The sequence below is a fragment of the Nymphaea colorata genome, chromosome 10, assembly GCF_008831285.2.
Source record: "Nymphaea colorata isolate Beijing-Zhang1983 chromosome 10, ASM883128v2, whole genome shotgun sequence".
Classification (NCBI taxonomy): Eukaryota; Viridiplantae; Streptophyta; class Magnoliopsida; order Nymphaeales; family Nymphaeaceae; genus Nymphaea; species Nymphaea colorata.
In genome coordinates this window covers 13,123,148-13,147,708 of record NC_045147.1, presented here as the reverse complement: position 1 = coordinate 13,147,708, position 24,561 = coordinate 13,123,148, and the positions used below count along the sequence as shown (strand labels likewise).

General features: G+C 38.3%; 2 protein-coding genes across 5 annotated transcripts; both read right to left on the bottom strand.

Annotated features, from left to right (window-relative positions):
* Positions 1–664: 664 nt before the first annotated feature.
* Positions 665–8,725, bottom strand: LOC116261834 (protein TRIGALACTOSYLDIACYLGLYCEROL 1, chloroplastic). 2 transcript variants are annotated; one of them, XM_031640720.2, is made up of 2 exons: positions 7,478–8,725; positions 665–892 (listed from the first exon to the last, which is right to left on the bottom strand). In XM_031640720.2, the coding sequence occupies exon 1, from the start codon at positions 8,542–8,544 to the stop codon at positions 7,489–7,491; it is 1,056 nt and encodes a 351-aa protein (XP_031496580.1). In that variant the 5' UTR covers positions 8,545–8,725; the 3' UTR covers positions 665–892; positions 7,478–7,488. The 2 variants fall into 2 exon arrangements, with proteins under 2 accessions (XP_031496580.1, XP_031496579.1); XM_031640719.2 differs by lacking the exon at positions 665–892 and adding an exon at positions 1,120–1,615 and having other exon boundaries at positions 7,478–8,722.
* Positions 1,120–24,068, bottom strand: LOC116261836 (uncharacterized). Of its 3 annotated transcripts, none has more exons than XM_050079892.1 (4): positions 23,910–24,068; positions 21,728–21,889; positions 17,084–17,478; positions 1,120–1,220 (listed from the first exon to the last, which is right to left on the bottom strand). In XM_050079892.1, the coding sequence occupies exons 2-3, from the start codon at positions 21,848–21,850 to the stop codon at positions 17,098–17,100; spliced, it is 504 nt and encodes a 167-aa protein (XP_049935849.1). In that variant the 5' UTR covers positions 21,851–21,889; positions 23,910–24,068; the 3' UTR covers positions 1,120–1,220; positions 17,084–17,097. The 3 variants fall into 3 exon arrangements, with proteins under 3 accessions (XP_049935849.1, XP_049935850.1, XP_031496581.1); XM_050079893.1 differs by lacking the exon at positions 1,120–1,220 and adding an exon at positions 22,842–23,682 and having other exon boundaries at positions 16,982–17,478; positions 23,910–24,060; XM_031640721.2 differs by lacking the exon at positions 1,120–1,220 and having other exon boundaries at positions 16,982–17,478.
* Positions 24,069–24,561: the final 493 nt, after the last annotated feature.

The following is a 24,561-nucleotide window of genomic DNA, read 5'->3' as shown; positions in this document are numbered from 1 at the left end:
AAACTTATTTCCAATTCCGTGTTTTCAAAACTTCAAACAGCCCCTAAAAAGATCTAAAATTTTCACTATTCGGTTTACACAACACTACCCATATTTTGACATTGTATACTATATTTATAGTGTCGTGCAAGTAAGGATGCACCAGTTTTGAAAATTATGGTAAGAGATACGGCAAAGCACATATATATGCAATAATCCACAAAAGTTCTCAAAATTAATGAAACGGGCGAGAAAAATATAGAATCTAGGTGAAGAGAAATAAAAAGAATGAAAAAACCAAAATTAAAGAAAAATTAACTTTAAAAATTTAAGTTTTAAAATACAACCGTACCAGCTATATCGTGTCGTCATACCAGCATACCGACATGAGTACTTAGGCCATATCACGAACTTGAACTCTAAGCTTCTCACGAAACATGAATCTGCTCCAGTCTACTGAAATAAGTGCTGTCATACAAGAAAGGATAAACAATAGCTAAATGGTAACCCTCGAAAAGAGGAAATTGTAAGCCTGCTTTACGAAGGCCATCTCACGCTGAAAATGCTAAAGAACAACACACATGTTTCTTTCACAAGGCTTTCTGAGAAAAGTTTCTATAACCAAGTGAAAAAAACAAATAATTGTCAATTCGAGAAGAAGCACGTATAAGCAAAAAAGATCGTGTTGAATATGAACTTAGATTAGTATACCACTAATTCTTGACAGAGTTGTGAAATAAAGCATGAGGGGATAGAACAAGAGACGGGAATGATGATATCTTTGCTAGGTACAGTACACACCCGTGAACTTTCCATATTTCACCGTAGCAGATATGTGTTGCCCCATTAACTAGGTTCAAATTTATAATGATGAGAATGTGGATAGTTCCGCATCCACCAAGGACCTGCAGTCCTGCACGTGTTTTTACCAACGTGAATGTGCCATTACAAGCTATAACCAATTGTATGCCAAACTAAATTAAAACAAAGATCAATCCTGAGATGCCCTCAACAAAATTAGCATAACATGAAGGCCCGTATTCTACTCAATGATACATTAAACAAGGGAACTCGGCATGAGTCCAACGCTTTCAGAGTTGGTGAACCTGTGGTTTAGGTTTCACAAATCAACCCAAGCTCTTGGAAAAAAATTGAATCTCTATAGAATTCATATGCATTAAATGTCCAAGGAGTACCCAGTAAGCATACAGAAAGAACAAGCAAGAGCATGTCACAGACACCTGAATATGAACATCTACATTTGTTTCCAGGATTTAACATAGCTCCAAGGGAATTTTTTCTCACGTTCTGGAATAACATCCGCAGCATCCTCCTTTGGGGGCTTAAAGCCATCTCCTCTATCACTGTCAAGCCAATGGGTCTTCTTCACTTGCTCATTAACTATGCTTGATTTTGACAGCCTATTACCCATAGCTTTCTCCTCTTCAATCAACCCAATTGGAAATAAGTTTGAAGGAAGAGATAGTGGCTGTTTCAGGGTTACATACGCCTTTTTGTAATCAGGTTTTGCAAAGACAACACCACCCCTTTTCTTCTTCTTTCCTTCCATGTTGAGTGTGCACACATTGTCTACTTCAAATCCCTATAGACCCTCAAGCACCCTCTTTATTTCAATCTACACATCCAAATCAGAAAACAAAAATGATTATAAAAAAAAGCTAATTATTTCATCATGTAGATGAGAACCAATTTATATTAGTGCTAAGTGAAAAACAATTCGAGCAAATAAAGGGGGCAAATTTGTGTTATAGAAATACTTAAGTTGTAGAAATCCACATGAGAACTAGCTAATGTAACCAAATGGTAAATAAGAACAACCATTTCTTTCCGGTTGAGTCAGTCAATAGGCAATTTTAGTTCGTAAAGATCACCTACCTTTCAAAAGTATCCGAGTCTCAATAGGCATGACAAAAGCGATACTAGCCACTATCATTGAGGATAGGTTCATAAAATGATTAATTGATCAGAACTCATGAATATGATAGACCTTTTCCTTTTATTTTTTCCTTTTTTGAAACTAAACGAAAAAGCATAATGCCAACTACATGTAATCTGGGAGAAGCAAAAACGTCGAGCAAAATTTATGCTTCAGGTCAAGGTCGAAAGAAATTTATCTCCTAGTGAGATCAATACTAGAAAATTATGAGATTGAAACCAGATTAAGAACCCAAAGAGAAGGAAGAACATTCATTAGAAAGAAAGAACCATGGAAGAGGGTAACGGTCTTCAAGGTGAATTCCTTAAGAGGTCATTTAATACGCTCTCTGCGGAGTGCTATAAACAAAATGTCCTATTCCTGGCATTCCAGGAACAGGATATCAAGCATTCTATTATTGGCCGTTTGGTTTCTATTTGTGGAACAAGTGGAAAGGGAACATGGATCCATATGCTCCATAAATGGGTCAAAAGACCTTGGCTATCCAGATCTAAAGGAGTAGGGATGCCAATGGTTCAAATACAATTTGATATTCAATTCAATTTTGAATCCAGAGGATAAAGTTTACAGTCGACACATCTTACAAGAACCAGTCAAGCAGACTAACTGATCCTAGCAGTCTCATATGGATCATGGAATTTGTTCGTCTGATAACTCAGATTTTGTGATTTGACAAAGGGGAGTTTCATCAATCAGCAAAATAGAAACCCTCTTTGCCTTGACATTCAAGTAAAGGCTTCCCTTGAACCTGATGTCACATCTCTCTCTCTCTCTCACACACACACATCAATCTCATGTTTGCCAATCTCATCTATTAGAGAGGATTGAAGATAACTATTTTGCACCCTTGGTTTCTTTCATAGGTTGAAAATTTTCTAGCTTTTTATTCTGCTGAAAGCATCAATAAAGTAAGCAAGATACCCTTTATACTCAACACTAGTACAAAGGATGTATTGCTCCATTAGCCAGAAGTCTAGAACTAAAGGGTTTCTAGACAGGTATAGAGCCAAATTAATTGTCAAAGGTTATGAAACTAGTGTTAAAAAGCATCTGACCTACTAACAAGGGTAACAAGTGTTAGAAGCCTTATTGCTACAGCCTTAAAATAAAACAAGGGTATCTTGCAAATGGATGTGAAAAAATGTACTTTTGGATGAGGTCTCAATGAGGAAAAAGGTCTCAATGAGGAAGCTCATATGGATATTCTCCCAGGTATGAATGCTATTAAACACAAACTTCTCTGCTTGCAGAAAGCTTTATATGGCCTTAAGCAAACTCCAAAAGTATAGTTTGAAGGGTTCATGATGCAGTGATTAGAGTTCCTCACACTAATCCCAGCAGAAAAAGCACCAAAAGCAAGAACAAAAAGAAAAAATACAAGAAAACAAAAGGGGAATTCAATAACAAAAGGTAACTAGGTTTTTTTCAATGCCAATCACCCCTAATCACTAGAAAAGAAGCCCCTTTAAGGGGCCTAAGCCTGAGATCCGAATTGGATCTTGGGTCCACAAAACTAAAAGGTCCAAACCCAAAAAATACATCAAAATCCAAATAAGCCTAAACGGATCTGTATAAAAGATCTGGATCTATTTTAGCCTATACTGCATCAGTTCTCTAGTATAACAATGAATCTGGTCTTACGTCTTCTTTTACTGAGAATGCCCTTGTTTGCTAAGAGTTCCAGTGCAAGAATTATGATATTCTTGCTTTATGTTCTGAAATTTAATAACATTAAGTGAGAAGGCATAAAACAAGAACGTTAAAAGCATTCTGGAAAAAGACTTGTGGAATGCACGATTTAAGCTTACTTATTTTGAGGAAATTGAGTTGCAAACTGTCGTAAAGTATATATTTTATAATAAACCAAGTTGTCCTGATGTTGTTGCTTGATCAGCAACACAAAACAAGGAAACAAGGAACACATGGGAAGGTTGGGATGGGGGACTGTGGGAAGTAATCAACTGTTTCCGTGTGTTTTTGCATAAATGTCTTACATCTTGAAGATGGAAAAAGCAGAAAGTTTCATTTTCATCTGGAGAAGCAAAATATGACAACTACCAAATCGAAATTAGTTAGCTCAGCCTCAGACAGTTATTATAACAGATAGGAATTCAAGAAAGACCTAAATAATTTTATGATAAAAAGTAAATATAGTGCCAACTAATTCATAACAATATTTCCTATAACTTTACCAGGTATACAGAAAGATAGTTATTACATGCAGGAAGAGTATCTAAAATTCATTTACCTGCTTATGTTGCTTTACCAAGGTCCCTTGCTCTCCTAGGTTTGATTTTCATTTTAGCAAACTCTCAATTGCAGGCTTGCAGCAATGTAAGTTTGATGAAAAGTGCTAGAAAAAATATATAATAAGGCCATATATTTTATATGGACATTAATTACATACATATATGTATGTCAGTGTGTGCATGCACGTGTGAGTGTGTGTGTGTATATAGGTTTTTTATGTACTTTCTTTAGTAGTTATTTCTTTATTTTTTTTATATTGTTATTTTGGCCAAGAATAAGCCTTGACCAGGTTGGACTAGTTTCTAACTTTCAGGCTAGCCCTAATGACTATTTATTGTCTTCAAAGCTAGTCCAATAGCAAGCCCAACAAACCCATTATCTTCCATATAAAGAGGGATCATCACCCATTTAAACTTTGTTTTCCTATACCTGAGTGATTTAGCTTTTGTATACTTTTAGTAGTGAATCTGGCGAAGGCCAGGAATTTGCTGGACTAATTTCCACTCAAGAAGAATACTCTAGATCGAAATAAAAACAATAGGTAAACTGTTTACTCTAGATCGAAATAAAAACTCAGATTCAAGTTTTCTTCTCAACCAAAAAATGATGCTGTCGAACGGATTCATTTGCTGAATGATGTGACACATAAACTGTCATGGTCTTTGTTTGTGCAAAAATGGTTTGTTGTATTAGAACATCACAGCAAGCACTTGCATCACAATATTAATGTACGTGCTCTGCCTTTAAGGAAAGTGATAATGATCACAATATCCTTAGCAAGGGACATATTTGTGGAAATGTGATGACAAATTATGAATGTTTCATGCCTTCACTAGTCTCTGTATAATTACGTTTGAGAAATATAGCCTGATGAAAATTGCAGTCATAGCTAGGTCACTGTGAAAGTTTGATATCCTTCCCTTGTTAAGCAACTTTTTTTTTAACAATTATATCAGGGAAGAATGTCACGCTTCTCATAAGGAAGCTATGGTTAGGCATAAAAGCAGATAAATATCTCATGTTTCCCTGATCGAGTGATGAAGCTCTTCCATGCTATTATTGTGCAAGTGTAGGTCTAAACCTGTGGTAAGATTCACAATCGGTAGACTGAGGAAAGGCACTATGTTGTTCTTTCTGAACTTAAATAACTTCATAAAGATAGCCAAGCCAAAGTTTCAGTTGTTGGTTGATGGTAAAATGTTGCAAATAGATTGTTCTGGAGGAATATGAACCACATATTTGGCCGGTCTTACGTTCAGTATCTTGTTGAAGGATGTGAGATGTTCCCTTTAGCTCACTGTGATATCCTTACATTTTTTCCACCAGCAGTAGTCAATTTGATTTATAGAAATTTCCAATGGTGAACATAGTGAAGTTGCTCATCATCAGCATGTACACCATCGTGATTGAAGCCATGCCTTTTCAATATGATATCAACTGATGAAGACTGTTTCTATTGTTTTCTCGTCCAGCTTGTCAGGGTCCATTACAAGGTGCCTTACTTGTACCTCTTCTCCTTCACATCAGCTATGCTAGAAGTCATCTGTAAACATCTCATCCAGTTGAATTATTTTGTTCGCTCCCACTAGTAGAATTTTCACTGCTTCCTTAGTGTCCTTTAGCTGTTGTGGAGGCGCTCTTGGAATTACACAAGCCTAAGATGGTGCTTCGACAAATTTTTAGTTGTCCATATATAAATTAACATAATTAGTTATTCCAATTCATTCTTCCTGGCCTAAAATAGTTTTTATAGGTTATTCTAAAAAATTGTAGTGCTATGTGTTCAAGGCCTTCATCTACAATTTATTAAGTGGAGATTTTGCCCTTCTCGTACTTGTTGAGAATTCCTATGCGAATGGAATTCCTTCTTTCTGAATATTGGTTACAAGCATATGCAATGGCCTAGTCAGTACAGATATAGAGTAACTACCACAGAAGTATGAGATTTTGTTAAGATTGGACAACGAACATGTTTCTGGCATCATGGGATTTCCTTGCCTAATGAGAAAGTTAAAGGTCTATCTCTTTAAAGGCCTTAAACAAAAAATCAGAAATACTGAAATACAGTTAAGAGTAATGATGGTCTTCATGATGTTAGAGCAGCAATATGGTAAAAGACCAAAGTGTCTAAAACATTTCTTGTTAGCTTAGACCATGACAGTTTACGTGTCACATCATTCAGCAAATGAATCCATTCGACAGCATCATTTTTTGGTTGAGAAGTTAACTTGAATTCACTCATATATGTTATCCAATTCTAATGTGTTTATTTCAATCTAGAGTATTCTTCTTGAGTGGAAATTAGTCAAATTCCTGGCCTTCGTCAGATTCACTACTAAAAGTTCACAGATTTTTAAGAACATGAAATGTTTCTACAACAATTATGTCCATAAAAGAGAGTCGCTAAAGAAAACTTGAAATGGACAAATTTTGACTAGGAAAGCTTACGCATACCACTTGAAAATTAATCAATTGTTTATTTGTTATTACAATCTACATAATTATCAATCTTTATCAGACCATTTAGCCAAATTCATCTTCAGCTCTCCTGTATGCTTCATAAATCTCTTTGCCTTTCCATCTTCTGGGAAGCACTTCTAGGAACATGGAAGCCTGGAGATTCAAACTTTTTGTTTCATTAGTGCTTCAGTGTTCCTTTGGTTTTGGAGCCTTTTTATACTTCCTTATGGATCCTCCTCTCTTTCCAGCCTATGAGTAGAACTCATTTGCTCCAACACTCATGTTCTTTCCTTGGCAAAATAGCAAACTGATCAAGCTTTGAACCTAGTTTCTTTAGGTTTCAATTCCCATAAAAAGTTCAGTCATATGCCTAATCAAAGAACGCTACAACAGCAACAACAATTCTAAAGTCAGTACCTACCACTTCATGCTCGCATTACTTCATAAAAAAAGTCTACACGTACTTCCAAGAAGACCAAAACAATGAGATTCGAGACCAAACTCAGATAGAATCTCATTTCTAGGAAATGTATCTAATAAGCCCATTAAAGCTGAACCTCTGGCTACCCAACAAGTCTACTTTTCTCCTCCACCGATCTTCAATTGCTTTCTTGTGATACAGACCTTGGTAAATTCTCCCTAATGAGCTTTATAGCATTGGGGATCACAACAAACCTATGGGGCAATTGCTTCGCCATAATTATATATCTAAATTACCATGAACACTATTCAGCCTTCAAGCACAAGGACACATTCTAAACATTTCCAAAACTGCAGGGAAACTAACGATGGAATTTCATCAATACAAGAAACGGTCAGAGAAATTTGTACCGTCATCATCGTCACCCCATTGCGTACTTGAGCGAATCCCCTGCACCCTGAAAGAAGCAGTAGGAGAGAAAGAAGTCGGCCATGAAGATGCTCACGAGCGAGACGACGACCGCGGAGGTAGTTGATTCGCCGACACCCTGGGCTCCGCCATGGGTGGTAACCCCCCATGCGCAGCTCACAACCGCGATGATCCCCCCGAATACGTTCGATTTGATCATAGCGCTAATGATGTCCCATGGCCGGAGCGCCTTCCTTGCGGAATCGAGGATGATGTTGATGCTCACGCCGTAGACGCCGTCGGCGAGAAGAGCGCTGGCTGCCATACCGATGGTGAAGCAGATTAGGGTTAGGAAAGGGAGCGCGAGGGAGCAGGCGATCACCCTCGGCGTGACAAGGTAGTCGACGGGGTTCGATCCGAGGACGCGAAGCGTATCCATCTGCTCGGAGACCTGCATTGTCCCGAGCTCGGCGGCGAACGCGCTACCTATGCGACCGGCGATGACGATGGATGTGACAACGGGGCTGAGCTCCCTGGAGAAGGCGAGGGCGAGGACGCCGCCGACTGAGCGGTTCAGGCCGAGGCGGGTGAACTCCCTGACGAACTGTATCGTGAAAGCCATGCCGACGAACGACGCCGTGAGGACGCAAACGCCGACGGATCTCGGCCCAACTCGCTCGAGCTGCTGGAGACAGTTCTTCCAGTGGACCCGACCTCGGAACGCCCGGAAAAAGACCTGGCCGGCGAGCACGAGGACGGTCAGCCCACGCCAGACGTACCTCGGCGGGGTCCAGTTAGAAAAGAGCTCGGCAGGCGCGGCCGGGCCATTGGTCTCCGGCGCGTTGTTGCCATCCGATACGCAGAGAGAAGGCAGCGGGTCATCTTCCGCCTCCAAGGAGGCGCCGACCGTGCGGTTTCTGGTTCTCGGGCGGACCAAAAGGGTCGGGATTTGGATTCTCCTGAGGCCGAGTGTCGTGAAGGGACGGTGGAGTTGACGGTGAGAGGGTCGGAGAGGGGATGAGAGAGTGGCGGTGGTGGGAGTGAAGAAAAAGAGGGTGGCGGCGCCCATGGTCGGTGCCGGTCGCGGTCACACAGAGATCATCTCCAACCAGGCTGTGATTGCGCTTAGGTCGCCGGAAACGGGCCGACGGTGACGCCCGGAGGTCTTTCGCTGCGCGATTATGGAAAGCGATGACTGAGTTCACCGCGGCACTGCCTAACTGAGATACATCCATGCAGAGCCGCCTACCTTGGGCCCAGTCAGCACTAGAAAGCCAACTGATTGGACGTCTTCTTGGATTATTTTATCTCCAAACCTACGATCATTCATCTTCCCTTCATTTGATCAGACATCCAAACACGGTTTTATTTATCCTTTCGTTTCGTTTACTTTTTCATCCACCCAAACAGCGGTCTCAAGAAAAGTTGTCTCTCGGAATACATGGTGCTTCCATGTTGTGGGATATTGGTCGATGGCCGTCCAAAGATAATTCTATATTCTGATTTGAATATGAACAAACAAAAGTTATATTTGAATTCAAATTCAAAATCCTGTTGCATAATCTGAATTCGGATTCATATCTAAATTTGAATCCAATTTTTGAACTGATCTGTATGGTATTTATTTTAAACTAAATCCAATCAAAATCCGGATCTAAATCCAAATGAATATGTATGTATATCCGAATTAGGAGCCCTTCGGATGTCATTTCTTAAATTTGGATCCAACAATCAGGTTTCCCCTATAACTCTTCGAGTTTCAGACACTTACAAACAAAGCAGTTAATGCATTTCCCTTATTTATATATTCATCTCCTTATTCTTTGAAGCACCAAAACAAACAGAACAAATATAAAGAACAGCACCAACTATCAAGAGAACATTTAAAATAAGTAAACGGCCACTGTTTCTTGCTCTGCTACAAAAATTATCATTTTTTGAATGAATGATGCAACCGGAAACAATGATTCCCCAACTTACTGATAAAGAATAAGAAAGACCCACGCGATGAACAGCCAATTTGGTAAAACTGCTTGTTCACCAACAACTGAACACGGGTGATGCCATAAGCATAAGATCAAGACGCACCACCAATTTCCTTCCTGCATATGAAGGCCAGAGAGTTGCGGTGTTCCCCTTTTCAATGTACCGGAATTTAATCGGTGGCGATCTCGATTGGATTCGGTAGCCAATTTAAGGGGGCGTTTGGTTTGATGGCCTTGAATTTTGATTCTTGAAACTTTAAAAACAAAACTTCACTTTAAATTGGAATTGGAATGAAACTTTCAATTATGTATATTTTTTCTTTGCGTTCGATAGTCAAGAATTTTAACTCCAAAATTGCAAATGGCGTTTTCAATGAAACATGAACTAAAATTTTAAAATTGATGAATTAAAACTGTCATGACATATGTCTTAAAGAGAAATGAAGAAATTCAGCAATCGTAATTCTGAATCTAGAATCAAAATCAGCATAATTCAAGAGAATTTTAATTCTAGAATTATTCAATTTGGGTCTCATCAAACACCCCTTAAAAGTACCATAGCTGAATTTGTAATTATTATTTTTAAATATCTTCCGATTTTTTCTTTTTAAAATTAATATATATATACATATAATTTATTCATTAAAGTGTTTTTTTAATATTTTTGAATGATTCTTAACTGATTCGGCTTAATCGGTGAAGTTGGAGCACAGGCACTCCATGACTTACCAAATGTTAATTTAATTACAAATAAAATTGTCTCTTTGCTCTTTATCAATTAAAAATTGATAAGGGGAGTATGTCTCCTGACTTTGTATTTATAACTCAACCACTGTACGTAGGCTAAAATAAAATTCACCTTAGATTTTACTGAAAATATCTTATAAAAAATTACAAAAAATGATTGTTGTTTCCTTCTCTTTCTCTTTTCCTCCAACCAAACAAACACGTAGGACGTAGGAGATGAAGTCTATTTTGTCTGCTTAAAAAAGTGGTTCTTTATGAGATGTACCTTTTTGTTATTTTATATAAAAATAACTAATTTTTTCTATCAATAAGTGGCTTTTTGAGAGTTGCTTTGGAAATTAACGAGTGCCTATTTGTTAAATTATTAAGTTCTTTTGGTAATTTCTTCATTATTTCAATTTTGATTCAAGTTTTTATAAAAAAAAATATAATGAATTTAAACCTAAATTATTTCATAAATAAAAAAAGGAAAACAAATTGGATAAAAAAGAAAGGTTTGAACACGAGTGTTTAGACATTATAATTGTGACATAGACATCAGTTTGGCACTTAACGATGTGAGGCATTGATTGATATCTTCAAAAGATCGTATTCAAAGACATATGATGTGAACGGTTAGTTATGATAAGATGAAATACTCTTCTTGTTTACAAGATATTGAAATGAACCGTTGTTGTCATAATGTAACTATTTGGAGGTAGAAATGGTGGAGTTGCAGGAGTGTAAACTGTTTGGGCCCATATCTGGGTCCAACTTTTACTAAATCTGACCTAATCATAATGCCTTCATTCAATCATATTCAGGCTCAAATTAGAAGTCAGACCTGAATCGCTAAAACTGAGTCTAAGTGTTGCAGGAATGAGATCCCACGCTTGTATGCACTTCGACTTTAGACAAACAACATTACATACTCAATCCAAATTCAAACACATAAAATATAGATTTGGGTCAGTAATCAAGTATTTAATACCAACCCGTTAACATTCCTAATTGTCGAGATCTAGTTTTCAATAAGGCTGAGCGTCAAGTATCCGACAGGTACCCAGTACTCGACCCGACTCGGGCAAAAAAACAAAAAAGCATCTGGTAGGCCCGATAAGTTATTAGGTTGGTTCAAGTGGACCTGACTAAGCTCGGCTCCGCTTAATAAGATATTTTTAATATATATTTTATTAGCTTTTATATATAATTATAATATTTTATTACAATTAATTATATTTATATTAAAATATATATATATTTAATTTAATAAGTCAAATTCAAGTTCGAGTTCAAAGTATAGAACAAAACAAACCCGACTCCTTATGAGGGCAGGTGCCCATACTTAGTTTCCAAGCCTCTTCTGGATCATCCATCCATGGCCACATTCAGGAAAAGGAAAAAAAAAAATCCCTTATAATGTAAAAATTGAAGAATCTGCTTTTAGGTATTTTATTACACGCTTCTAATTTCTTGAAATTACAAATTAGGACTTCAATCAAATTTGACACTTTTATCTTGTAGTTTTTGGAACGAGTAGAAAAATATTTAAAGTCGAGGGTATACCTAAAATGGCCGAAGCTTTCCTCCCTTGTTCGGTTCGGTGCTGTTTTTAGATTTAGGTAAAAAGTTAAACATCGGTATCACAAATTGTAAGAGACATAGCACCGTCAACCTCATATTTTTAATTGAAATTTATGATAATGAATGAATAATGGCAAGGAAGGTTCCACGTCTACTTTTATACCGAATTTTTTTTTTGAATCCAAGTAGCGACGTTTCAACGAAAATTTCATCGTCATTTTTAGTCCTATTGATGGCGAAACTTCACCTATACGCAAGCGAATTAACCAAGAATTCATGGGTCAACTGAAGCTTGCTCCCCAGGTCATTCATATATTTTCCGATCGAACAAGAAGAAAAGAAGGTGAACTCCATACAGAGGCGACACCAGAATTTTCTTTGATCGCCATATACCAAAGATGGTGCTGCCACCCTTCATCCTTGCTCCAGCATCGCTGGTCATGGGGTCAATCTGCTTCCAACAGGAAGAAGATGACGAGGTGGATTACAAGGGCGTGTTCCTCGTCATAGTCCTCGCGTTGGTGCTCATGCTGATATGTTCCCCGCCGCAGCGCCGAGTTCAAGTCGCCATTCGCCGCTGCTACTGACACAGAATCATCTGGTTGATCTCCTTTCGTATGCTTCTCTTCTTCTTCTTTCTTCTTCTTGGTCTTCCTCTCTTCCCCTTGTTCAACTGTTTGTTGTTTTCTCCTACATGTAATTGTCTCGCTCAAGATTGATATGCCAGATCGATTCTAAGATGTAGCAGGCTCTTCTTTGTCATTTCATTTCCCTGTATACGATATGAGAGCATCACACTGCCCATTTTTCCTCCATTGAAAGCACCATGTTTTGTCTTGATATTTACTATGTCGTCGCCCTTCTGGGGGCTACACGTTCGCGTTTCTCTACACGATAACAGATAATCCAAGGATGAAATTTTTCTTGACAACCTGTGCCAGAACAAGTCATGAATGTCGCTAAAGAATATCTGATTTTCCGAGACATTTTTCAACTACGGGAGCAAATTGTGAGGGGCATTGAGACAAAGTTTCTGCATCGAGTTTTATCCTTCCAATTCTGCAGCCTGAGCTTTGTCCAACATGTTCCGAACACGGTTCTTCATAGATCGCACTGAATTTGCTTCTCAATTCTCAGGAAGCAGACCCATATGGTGTGATCTCTAGAGGTTTCTAGTAAGTAGACTCTGTTCTGAAAGGACTGGTTTAACTGAATTTCAAGCCGGTGGTTCGAATTTCCCGGCGAGCCATCCCGGCCGAAGAGAAACAGGAACCGCTTCGTCCCAAAAATCTCATCATCTTTGCCCTGTTTGGGAGATGGTGAAATAAACGGTGGTAGGAGGGGATTTATCAAACACCCTCATGAGGATGATAACATAAGCAAAACCAAAATTCCCCAAATATCTACTCCCTCTCGAGTCTGGCTTCCAAAGAGAACCATAATTTTCTATTCCTCCATGTGGGTTTCTCTTTCCTCTCTGTTGTCTTTCTTGAATTGGATTGGTCATGGAGTGTATCCATTTTGACAGGCACTTAGCTAGAAGTGACATGACATTTCCAGATAATTTATCTTAAAGCTGAGATTAGGCAGACCATTACAGTTTCTAACCTTATCTTCAGCTTGAAGATCACTAAATAACTTGCAGTCTTTTCTTCATTTATATTGGAACCCAAATTCAAATCCGAACAAGTGAACATCCAATCAATCGGATATAACAAAGGCCAAGATCAGATTCAAATTCGATTAATCGACATCTCTGAAGCACAGCCTAAGTTTTTTTTTTCTCCCTTTTTTGGCGGTTATATCAGTGTTTCTAATATTCATAACTATGATGAGTAGATTTGCACATTGAAGCCATTGACTCGGTCTGCTTTGCCCAGTACTGACCTGGCCCATTGGATTGATGATGAGTGCAGCCAAGGCCGATTTGGTTGGTGCACCCATTAGGTAAGGTGGCCCAGCAATATAAGTTTGCGGTTCATTCATCTTTCTAGATTCTAAAGTAAGTTTAAGTACGGACCAAAATGGTTGTTTGGCAGCAGAGACACTATATGAATATTTTATAAATCTATTTCAAAACTTGGGTCAGGTTTATAAAATATTAGTTTTTGTGTTTTATGAATATGCTTTAATCGATTTCTGTCGAATGAATCTGCTCTAATCTTTAAGCAGATTTATGAACAGACAGAATCCTAGTTGCTTCCACACTACCCATATAGACTTAGTGGTGGTAGAAGCTTTTGCAATGACCCACAAACTCATGCGGATGGAACCAGTTTGTAATCAGTTCCAGCTTGTCTTGGCCCATGATGAGCTCAGGAGAAGATGATTACAGTGGTTCAGGCCTGACAAGCAAAGGCCTGCGGCTGCTTTCGAAATGACAAGCAATTTATATTGAATAGAAATTGGATAAAATACTTCACAAAAATGTAAATTTTGAATCTTACTTTAACTTTTTATCCATAAAAAAACGTGGTTAACATGAGCTGAAAGATCATATGGATGCTTAATTTTAAAACAAATTGTTTAACTACGAAGCAGCAAAGTTTGAACAACCGAAAATTTGAGAAATCTTGCGAGTTACAAAAAGCTACTTTTGTGGTGAAGAAAAACAGATTGACGTGTATGAACTTTTGGGTTCTCGATCATGAACGGCATATTCATATTATGAAAAGCTCGAAAACAACCTGAAAGTTGACATGTCATTGAGTAATTCGATCAAAACTGTGCATGACGTTCTCGGGATCACTGCTCATCCCATATGCTTAGATTCGTTTACCCGACCGGTTTGGAAAATTGGCTTAAATGCGGGCACAGTTCCGTAGCCAATGGCTCAAAGTCATGACATTTATCAGGATTTTCCAGTTCTTTTGACATTTTCACGATCTTTCCTGAATGTGGCTTATCTAGAGAAAGCAAGTTGCAATTATCGCTTATGGGTTAACTTAATTGGATGAATTCACTTGTCTGACCGATTTTCTAAGTCCTTCAAAATTAATGTTTTAAAAATTTTACTTTTGCTGACGTGATCTAAAAGTTGCAATATATCATGAAAAATTGGCCCTCGGATCCTTTGTATGCATCTATAAGATCTTATCAGGACTTCAAATTCGGTGGCTTGAAATTGTGGAAGCTCCTAAGAGTAATTATGGGCCCATTTGTTAATGAGAAATTTGAACACTCGCTGTTTGTGTCCACATGTAGAATCTGCCAGTACATATTCTCAAAGAGGGTGTTTACATATTTCACTTTGTCTGAATCTTAGATTTTCCAGATTTGGAAGCCATAGATTTGATATCCGACCCTCCCCCTTCTGACCTTAGATCAAAATTTATAATGATGTAAAAAAGTAAAATGAAGATTCAAGTGTTAATCAACGTGTCCTTAGTATGACGAATTATGGTTTTAGTATAGATCTTTGATCGCATCAACCAAAGCATGCAACATCAAATGCATATGCAACATCAAATGCATAAACAATCAAATGCTCTCTCGGCGTTTGATGACCTTGAATTTTGATTCTAAAAGTAAAATTTTAGAAACAATATTCCAGTTTAAACTGGAAGTTAGAACGAACATTCTAGTTCTAGCTTCCTTTTGATAGTCTAAAATTTTGATTTCAGAATTCAAAATAGTGTGCTCCATTTAAAAAAAAAAAGAATTTAAAACCATTATGATATGTACCTTAAAAAAAATGAAAATATTGTAAAATTTTGGATTAAAAATTCCACCCCAAAAAGATCTAAAATTTTTCACTATTCGGTTTACTCAACACTATAAGAGCGACCTATATTCATCTCAACCTACTTGACATTGTATACTATATTTATAGTGTTCCATATATTCGGATTGCCCTTCAAACTGTCACATGGGTGTAGGTACTAGTGCAAGTAAGAACGCACCAGTTTTGAAAATTATGAGTACATATATAAATTCACACATGTAATAATCCACAAAAGGGGGAGAAAAATATAGAATCTAGGTGAAGAGAAATAAAAAGAATGGAAAAATCAAAGTTAAAGAAAAATTAACTACCGTGTGACATATCATATCACACATAACCGTGTGACCTATATAATCCACATATGTACCTAGCAAATAAAAAGAAACGGGGGAGAAAAATTTAAGTTTTAAAATACAACTGTACCCAGCTGTACCGTGTCGTCGTACCAGCATACCGACATGGATACTTAGGCCATATCACACATAACCGTGTGACATAGTTTTCAATTCAAATTATATAGGTCTTGTATGAGGTTCAGTTTTTCACCACTCTGGGACAGGTAGCACCAGCCTAGATACCGGCAAACCCTAATGATTTCACAAACCATTGAAAGCCCTAGATTATTTAGGTATAATGAACTTGAATTCTAAGCTTCTCATGAAACATGAATCTGCTCCAGTCTACTGAAACAAGTGCTGTTATACAAGAAACGATAAACAATAGCTAAATAATAACCCCTCAAAAAGAGGAAATTGTAAGCCTGCTTTACGAAGGCCATCTCATGCTGAAAATGCTGAAGAACAAAACACGTTTCTTTCACAAGGCTTTCGGAGAAAAGTTTCTATAACCAAGTTAAAAAAAAAAAAAAACAAATAGTTGTCAATTCGAGAAGAAGCAACGTATAAACAAAAAAGATCGTGCTGAATATGAACTTACATCAGTATATGACTAATTCTTGACAGAGGTGTGAAATAAAGCATGAGAGATAGAACAAGAGACGGGAACGATGATACATTTGCTAGGTACAGTACACACCCATGAATTTTTCATATTTCACCGTAGCAGATATGTCTTGCCCCATTAACTAGGTTCAAATTTATAATGATGAGAATGTGGAGCATGAAATGCATAAAAGTTAATTATTCAAATCAAGGGCAAGAAATATACAGCCATATGTCATGTTCGAAACTGTAGGCACAAATATAAAGTAGACATGCATAAAAATGCAAAGTAGTTCCGCATCCACCAAGGACCTGCAGTCCTGCACGTGGTTTTACCAACGTGAATGTGCCATTACAAGCTATAAACAATTGTATGCCAAACTAAATTAAACAAAGATCAATCCTGAGATGCCCTCAACAAAATTAGCATAACATGAAGGCCCGTATTCTACTCAATGATACATTAAACAAGGGAACTTGGCATGAGTCTAACGCTTTCAGAGTTGGTGAAGCTGTGGTTTAGGTTTCACAAATCAACCCAAGCTCTTGGAAAAAAGAGTGAATCTCTATAGGATTCATATGCATTAAATGCCCAAGGAGTACCCAGTAAGCATACAGAAAGAACAAGCAAGAGCATGTCACAGAAACCTGAATATGAACATCTACATTTGTTTCCACGATTTAACATAGCTCCAAGGGAATTTTTTCTCACGTTCTGGAATAACATCCGCACCATCCTCCTTTGGAGGCTTAGAGCCATCTTCTCTATCAGTGTCAAGCCAATGGGTCTTCTTCATTTGCTCATTAACTATGCTTGATTTTGACTGCTTATTACTCATAGCTTTCTCCTCTTCAATCAACCCAATTGGAAATAAGTTTGAAGGAAGAGATAGTGGCTGTTTCAGGGTCACATACGCCTTTTTGTAATCAGGTTTTGCAAAGACAACACCACCCCTTTTCTTCTTCTTTCCTTCCATGTTGAGTGTGCGCACATTGTCTACTTCAAATCCGTATAGACCCTCAAGCACCCTCTTTATTTCAATCTACACATCCAAATCAGAAAACAAAAATGATAAAAGAAAAAAGCTAATTATTTTGTCATGTAGATGAGAACCAATTTATATTAGTGCTAAGTGAAAAATAATTCGAGCAAATAAAGGGGGCAAATTTGTGTTATAGAAATACATAAGTTGTAGAAATCCACATGAGAACTAGCTAATGTAACCAAATGGTAAATAAAGAACAACCATTTCCTTCTGGTAGAGTCAGTCAATAGGCAATTTTAGTTCGTAAAGATCATCTACCTTTCAAAAGCATCCCAGTCTAAATAGGCATGACAAAAGTGATACTAGCCACTATTGTTGAGGATAGGTGCATCTAATGATTAATTGATCAGAACTCATGAATATGACAGACCTTTTCCTTCTATTTTTTCCTTTTTTGAAACTAAACGGAAGCACATAATGCCAACTACATGTAATCTGAGAGAAGCAAAAACGTCGAGCAAAATTTATGCATCAGGTCATCGTCCAAGGAATTTAACTCCTAGTGAGATCAATAATAGAAAATTAAGAGATTGAAACCAGATTAAGAACCCAAAGAGAAGGAAGAACATTCATTAGAAAGAAAGCACCATGGAAGAGGGTAACGGTCTTCAAGGCGAATTCCTTAAGAAGTCATTTAATACGCTCTCTGCGGAGTGCTATAAACAAAATGTCCTATTCCTGGCATTTCCAGGAACAGGATACCAAACATTCTATTATTGGCCGTTTGGTTTCTATTTGTGGAACAAGTGGAAAGGGAAAATGGATCCATATGCTCCATAAATGGGCCAAAAGACCTTATCTCCATCCCCAATGTAATTTGGGTCGACTGGGGCAGGGTGAAATGGACTCTTACACACAATGTGAAGTGTCCATTCTTTGGCATTTTGCCAAAATGACAGAAGTATCTAGGTCAAGTTAACTAAGAAAGTTTAGGTAAAGTATATCTGAACATTGGCAAGGTAAACCTCCATGCCATAAAGACCATTACATGTAGGATTCCATGGACGTGGTGACCGACTGAAGAGGAGTCATGGTTGGCAAAAGAAACCAAGTCCTTTGGCTATCCAGATCTAAACGAGTAGGGATGCCAATGGTTCAAATACAATTTGATATTCAATTCAATTTTGAATCCAGAGGATAAAGTTTACAGTTGACACATCTTACAAGAACCAGTCAAGCAGAATAACTGATCCTATCAGTCTCATATAGATCATGGAATTTGTTCATCTGATAACTCAGATTTTGTGATTTGACAAAGGGGATTTTCATCAATCACCAAAACAGAAACCTTCTTTGTCTTGACATTCAAGTAAAGGCTTCCTTTGAACCTGATGTCACATCTCTCTCTCTCTCTCTCTTTCTCTCTCTCTCTCTCACACACACACATCAATCTCATGTTTGCCAATCTCATCTATTAGAAAGGATTGAAGATAACTATTTTGCACCCCATCATTCCCTTGTTTTTGGTTACTTTCATAGGTTGAAAATTTTCTAGCTTTTTATTCTGCTGAAAGCATCAATAAAGTAAGCAAGATATCCATTACACTCAACACTAGCAGAAAGGATGCATTGCTCTATTAGCCAGAAGTCTAGAACTAATAGACAGATATAGAGCCAAATTAATTGTCAAAGGTTATGAAACTAGTGCTAAAATGCATCTGACCTACTATAAGGGTAACAAGTGTTAGAAGCCTTATTGCGACAGCCTTAAAATAAAACAGGGTATCTTGCAAATGGATGTGAAAAAATGTACTTTTGGATGAGGTCTCAATGAGGAAGCTCGTATGGATATTCTACCAGGTATGAATGCTATTAAACGTAAAGTTGTCTGCTTGTAGAAAGCTTTATATGGCCTTAAGCAAACTCCAAAAGTATAGTTTGAAGGTTCATGATACAGTGATTAGAGTTCCTCACTCTAATTCCTGCAGAAAAAGCACCAAAAGCAAGAAGAAAAAGGAAAAATACAATGAAAACAAAAGGGGAATTCAATAACAAAAGGTAACTAGGTTTTTTTTCAATGCCAATCACCCCTAATCACAAGAAAAGAGGCCCTTTTAAGGGACCTAAGCCTGAGATCCGAATTGGATCTTGGGTCTACAAAACTAAAAGGTCCAAACCCAAAAAAATACATGAAAATCCAAATAAGCCTAAACGGATCCGGATATAAGTTCTGGACCTATTTTAGCATATACTGCATCAGTTCACTAGTATAACAATGGAATCTGGTCTTACATCTTCTTTTACTGAGAATGCCCTTGTTTGTTAAGAATTCCAGTGCAAGAATTATGATATTCTTGCTTTACGTTCTGAAATTTAATAACATTAAGTGAGAAGGCATAAATCAAGAACGTTAAAAGCATTCTGGAAAAAGACTTGTGGAATGTACGATTTAAGCTTACTTATTTCGAGGAAATGAAGTTGCAAACCGTAGTAAAGTATATATTTTATAATAAACCAAGTTGTCCTGATGTTGTTGCTTGATCAGCAGTAATGGTTGATAATGTTTGTGAAAATTAAGAATGATTGGGACCAAAATGAAGCTTGATACTAGGATAGCCTTCCATAATACAACTGATAATCCAACTCCTCACACACACAAAACAAAGAAACAAGGAACACATGGGAAGGTTGGGATGAGGGACTGTGGGAAGTAATCAAATAACTGACACTCCAGTGCTTGTTTTCATGTGTTCTTGCATAAACGTCTTACATCTTGAAGATGGAAAAAGCAGAAAGTTTCAATTTCATCTGAAGAAGCAAAATATGACAACTACCAAATCAAAATCAGTTAGCTCAGACAGTTATTACAGCTGATAGGAATTCAAGAAAGACCTAAATAATTTTGTGATAAAAAGTAAATATAGTGCCAACTAACTCATAACAATATTTCCTATAACTTTACCAGGTATATAGAAAGATAATGTTATTACATGCAGGAAGAGTATCTAAAATTCGTTTACCTGCTTATGTTGCTTTTACCAAGGTCCCCTGCTCTCCAAGGTTTGATTTTCATTTTAGCAAACTCTCAATTGCAGCATTTAAGTTTGATGAAAAGTGCTAGAAAATATATAATAAGGTCATATATTTTATATGGGCACTAATTACATACATATATGTATGTCAGTGTGTGCATGCATGCACGTGTGGGTGTGTGAGTGTATATAGGTTTTTTATGTACTTTCTTCAGTAATTTATTTCTTTATTTTCTTATGTTGTTATTTTGGCCAAGAATAAGCCTTGACCAGGTTGGACTATTTTCTAACTTTCAGGCTAGCCCCAATGACTATTTAGTGTCTTCAAAGCTAGTCCAATAGCAAGCCCAACAAACTCTTTATCTTCCGTATAAAGAGGGGTCATCTCCCATTTAAACTTTGTTTTCCTATACCTGAGTGATTTAGCTTTTGTATGCTTGATTCCTTGAATTTGGTCAATCCGCTCATGGATCCTATTTAGGCTGGCTGAGGTTTCTTTACACTGATAGGAAAATTAGCACCTGATGAGCAGTTGAATTCAGATTGGGCATAGGATTTCTCACCAACTCCACTGAGTATCTAGTTTTGTCAGACATTTGAACCCTATCCCATGAAAAAATCTGGAAACCTTTTGTACTCCTTTTTCATCTGAAACCAACACTGAGCCAGATTGAGCAATATCAATCAGATAGATATGGTAATGCTGTAATAGATATATCTGGTATGGTGGCATCAACATCCGAGCAGAGATTTTCTCATGCAACAGGTCACAATTTGAGCAATGAAAAACGCATGCACCGTACAATCAAATTAAACCCACAGCTAGGCCACTCATGCATCCACCTCAGAATACCAACTGAGGTTACCAATGGAAGAAAGCTACAAAGATAATGGGAGAGAAAGGAAAAGTCAAAAAACGAAAAAAATCTACAATCCCCAAATGTGAAGCAATAAAAAATCCATTCGAGATAATGGAAGAAACAAACAATAACCAAACCAACAACTAAGAAGAAAAAGGCAATGCAATCCCAAAAGTCACAAAAACAACAAGCAGTCTTCTATCAAGGCGCACAAACAAACACACACACATATATCAAGAAGAACTTCATACTAATTTTTTCGAGTTGTTAGGTCTGCCTTGTTTTGGGTTGTATGTGTGTGTATGTGGATGTGAGTGTGTGTGTGTGTGTGTGGAAGAGTGTGTGTGTGTGTGTGTGCACGTATGCGTGCACATGTGTGTGTTTCTAAGAAAGAGAGAGAAAGAGAGAGATTACCTTTGAAGCAGATGGGATCGTCTTGAGAGCGAACTCCCTAATGTTTTCCAGTTTGGAAGGCATAAGAAGCTTTATTGGCAGATTGGGAAAGTGGATAACTCTTCTCCCCCATCTGCCGGCCATATTCTGCCTGTGCGTGATCGTATGCAGTTAAAGGCTGCCCTGTATAGGACACAACAAACAATTCAATATGTATTCCTAAGGCCAAACGGATAAAAGCAAAAGCATTTCATGTTGGAATTATTGTCCTAATCCGAATTTAATGGCTTTACGATGTGATAGAGAAATTATATCTCTAAGCAGTTCATTATGAAATACATACTCATCACCACGATATTCATTTTAATTCTCTATATAAGTGCACATTTTTCTGATGAGAGAATGCACACGTAAACCTCTATATAAGTTCAAACTGAAGATGACGTTAGAAGAGCTCGCCCCAAAAATCAAACCCCCAAAAATCGAAACCCAGTCCCAAAAAATCAAACCCTCAAAAAAATCTGTTTATGCAGAAAAACCACTTAATTAAGCAAAAAATTAGCACAAAAGATAGTGCCCATGAAAACACCAGCAAGAGGAGGCGGCATTAACCTCATCAGCCATTTCAAAATCCGCCTCCAAAAGCAAAATCAGCTATAATGCAAGGAAGCAGTAAGAAAAGAACCCCAGAAATCCTAATGGAAACTTTGCAACATCAAAGCTCTGACTTTCACCGTACGAACGCCCTAAGTTGGCAGCACCACCTAAAGAATTCCCACAAGCCACTTCTCTTAACCTGCCCTTCATCCCTTTTCAGTTCCAGTAGCTACTCTACCGAACCTAGAGAAAACGCTTCTTTCTGCGACAAATGAGAACAACAAACGAAAAAAGGTACAAAGGCAATGACAAGCAATCGATGCAAGTCCAGCTTGAAATCAAGGCAAACCAACAGATAAACAACATTTTCTCTAGGGCAGAGTACAAACAGGGGAAAAGAGAAAGGGCAGAAAGGCGAAAAGACGATGGATCAACGACTTCCACTTTTCGTCTTCGCGCAGAGGGAAAAATAGAGAGATGGAGAGATGCTTCACTTGATATTAGCCAAAAAGGCCGAGCAGGAGAGAGAGAGAGATACCTCACTAATTCGCGGTCAGAAGCCGGAAGGGAGGGGGAAAGGGGAAGGCTCCGCGTCTGGGGGGATGTTTCTGTTCGACCACTACGCGTCCGTCTGTCTGCTCCGACCTCTCGAAACAAGACGGAGGAGAAGAAGGAATCCTTCTCCTGAAATTCTTTTTCCACCCCAGAGGGTGGAAAGATTTTTCCGGAATAATAATTCCGGAACTCAACTCAAGGGACATTCTTTCAGTCCCTTGTTTGATGGGGAGGACAATTTTTTAAAAATTTAAATTTTTTTCCTGGAACTACACTAATGCATCAAACGGGCGCTGCAGATTTTTTCTGACGAGAGAATGCACACGTTTGAGAATCAAGCGGCACATCGCTTGAGAAGGTAGAGAGGAGTCGGTCCAGCTCTGTATGGTCGAGAGGCCTGTGCTCATCACTGGGCGGCTATGGCGCAGAAGAATTTGGCTCGCGCACCGAGATTTATCATTTTTATGTCTTCCAGTAATATTGCACTGAAGCTCCAACAATGGGTTACGACACACTCCCTTACCACTGTGCTGAAAGCTGCAACGGGAGAAACGGCGGACTGGTAAATTTTTCCTGTTCCCCTTTCAGTGGTGGGAACCAAGGAATTTGAGCTCTGGGAAGGACCACTGTCATTTATTAATCCTGTGCGAGGGTGGCATTGCTACCTGGTTACTCTTTCCAAGCCACTTACTTGTTCTTGCCAATCCTCGCTATTGTTGGTCAGCAGTTTCAGCTCGTATTTTCATGCCACCCATTTTGGCACGCCGGCATCAGGTGCTCGTCGGTAACCCATCGGGAGGGAAGCCTGTCGGGCTTTCCGTGGACTGCGAAAGGGAAACGACAGGGTGACGTCGGGCGCCCCACAAAGACCCTTGTTCCTCTGCGCATAGTGGAAAGGGAAGGCAGAGGGAGGGCAGATCGCCCTCTTATCCTCGTGCCGGAGAAGAGAGAGGGAGCAGGAAGCTGCCGTGCCGCTTCCTGCACCTCCCCCTCTTCTTTCCGACCTCATCTAATCCACGGTGTTGGAGGGAAGGGGAATCAGAGCACTTACCTGGCGAGGACGGCCACAAGGCTGCATCAGCGTTCCGACTATCACTTGGCCCGCAGCGACTGGCCGCTTCTCAGAATCTCAGGTGACCTTGAAGGGCAGCGGTAATGGCAGTGAGGGTACTACGCTCGACGAGGGTTTCCTCTGAACCCTGATGGCTTTCGTTTTCCTAGGTCCAGATCCACGGATCCATATCAAGGATTGATCCAATATGTAATTTAGATTCAAATCACAACCTGAGTACCTATTTTAGATCCAGTAAAGTGTTATGGATTATATTGGGGTTCGTATCCAAAATGTTTGTCTCACACCCGTCTTTAGTCTAATTTGGATTTTATGCAATGTGGATCGCCCATACCCTTGATTTATATTTGGGATCTAAATTAAAAGGTTGGGTCCTTGATCCATAACTTAGATTTAGATCTATACTTGGAACTTAACATGAGGCATTAATATTGAATCTGAATTTGAATATGAGTTTTGTATTCGAGTGTGGATTAGACTTCGAACTAAATTGATCCAATAAAGTAACAGGGATCATGTCTGAGTCATATAGGATCCGAATATAGCAGACTTACAACCGAGATTCATTTGGGTCAGATCTCATATTTGGATCTAGATAAAAAAATTTCTAGATTCAATTATCAATTTAGAT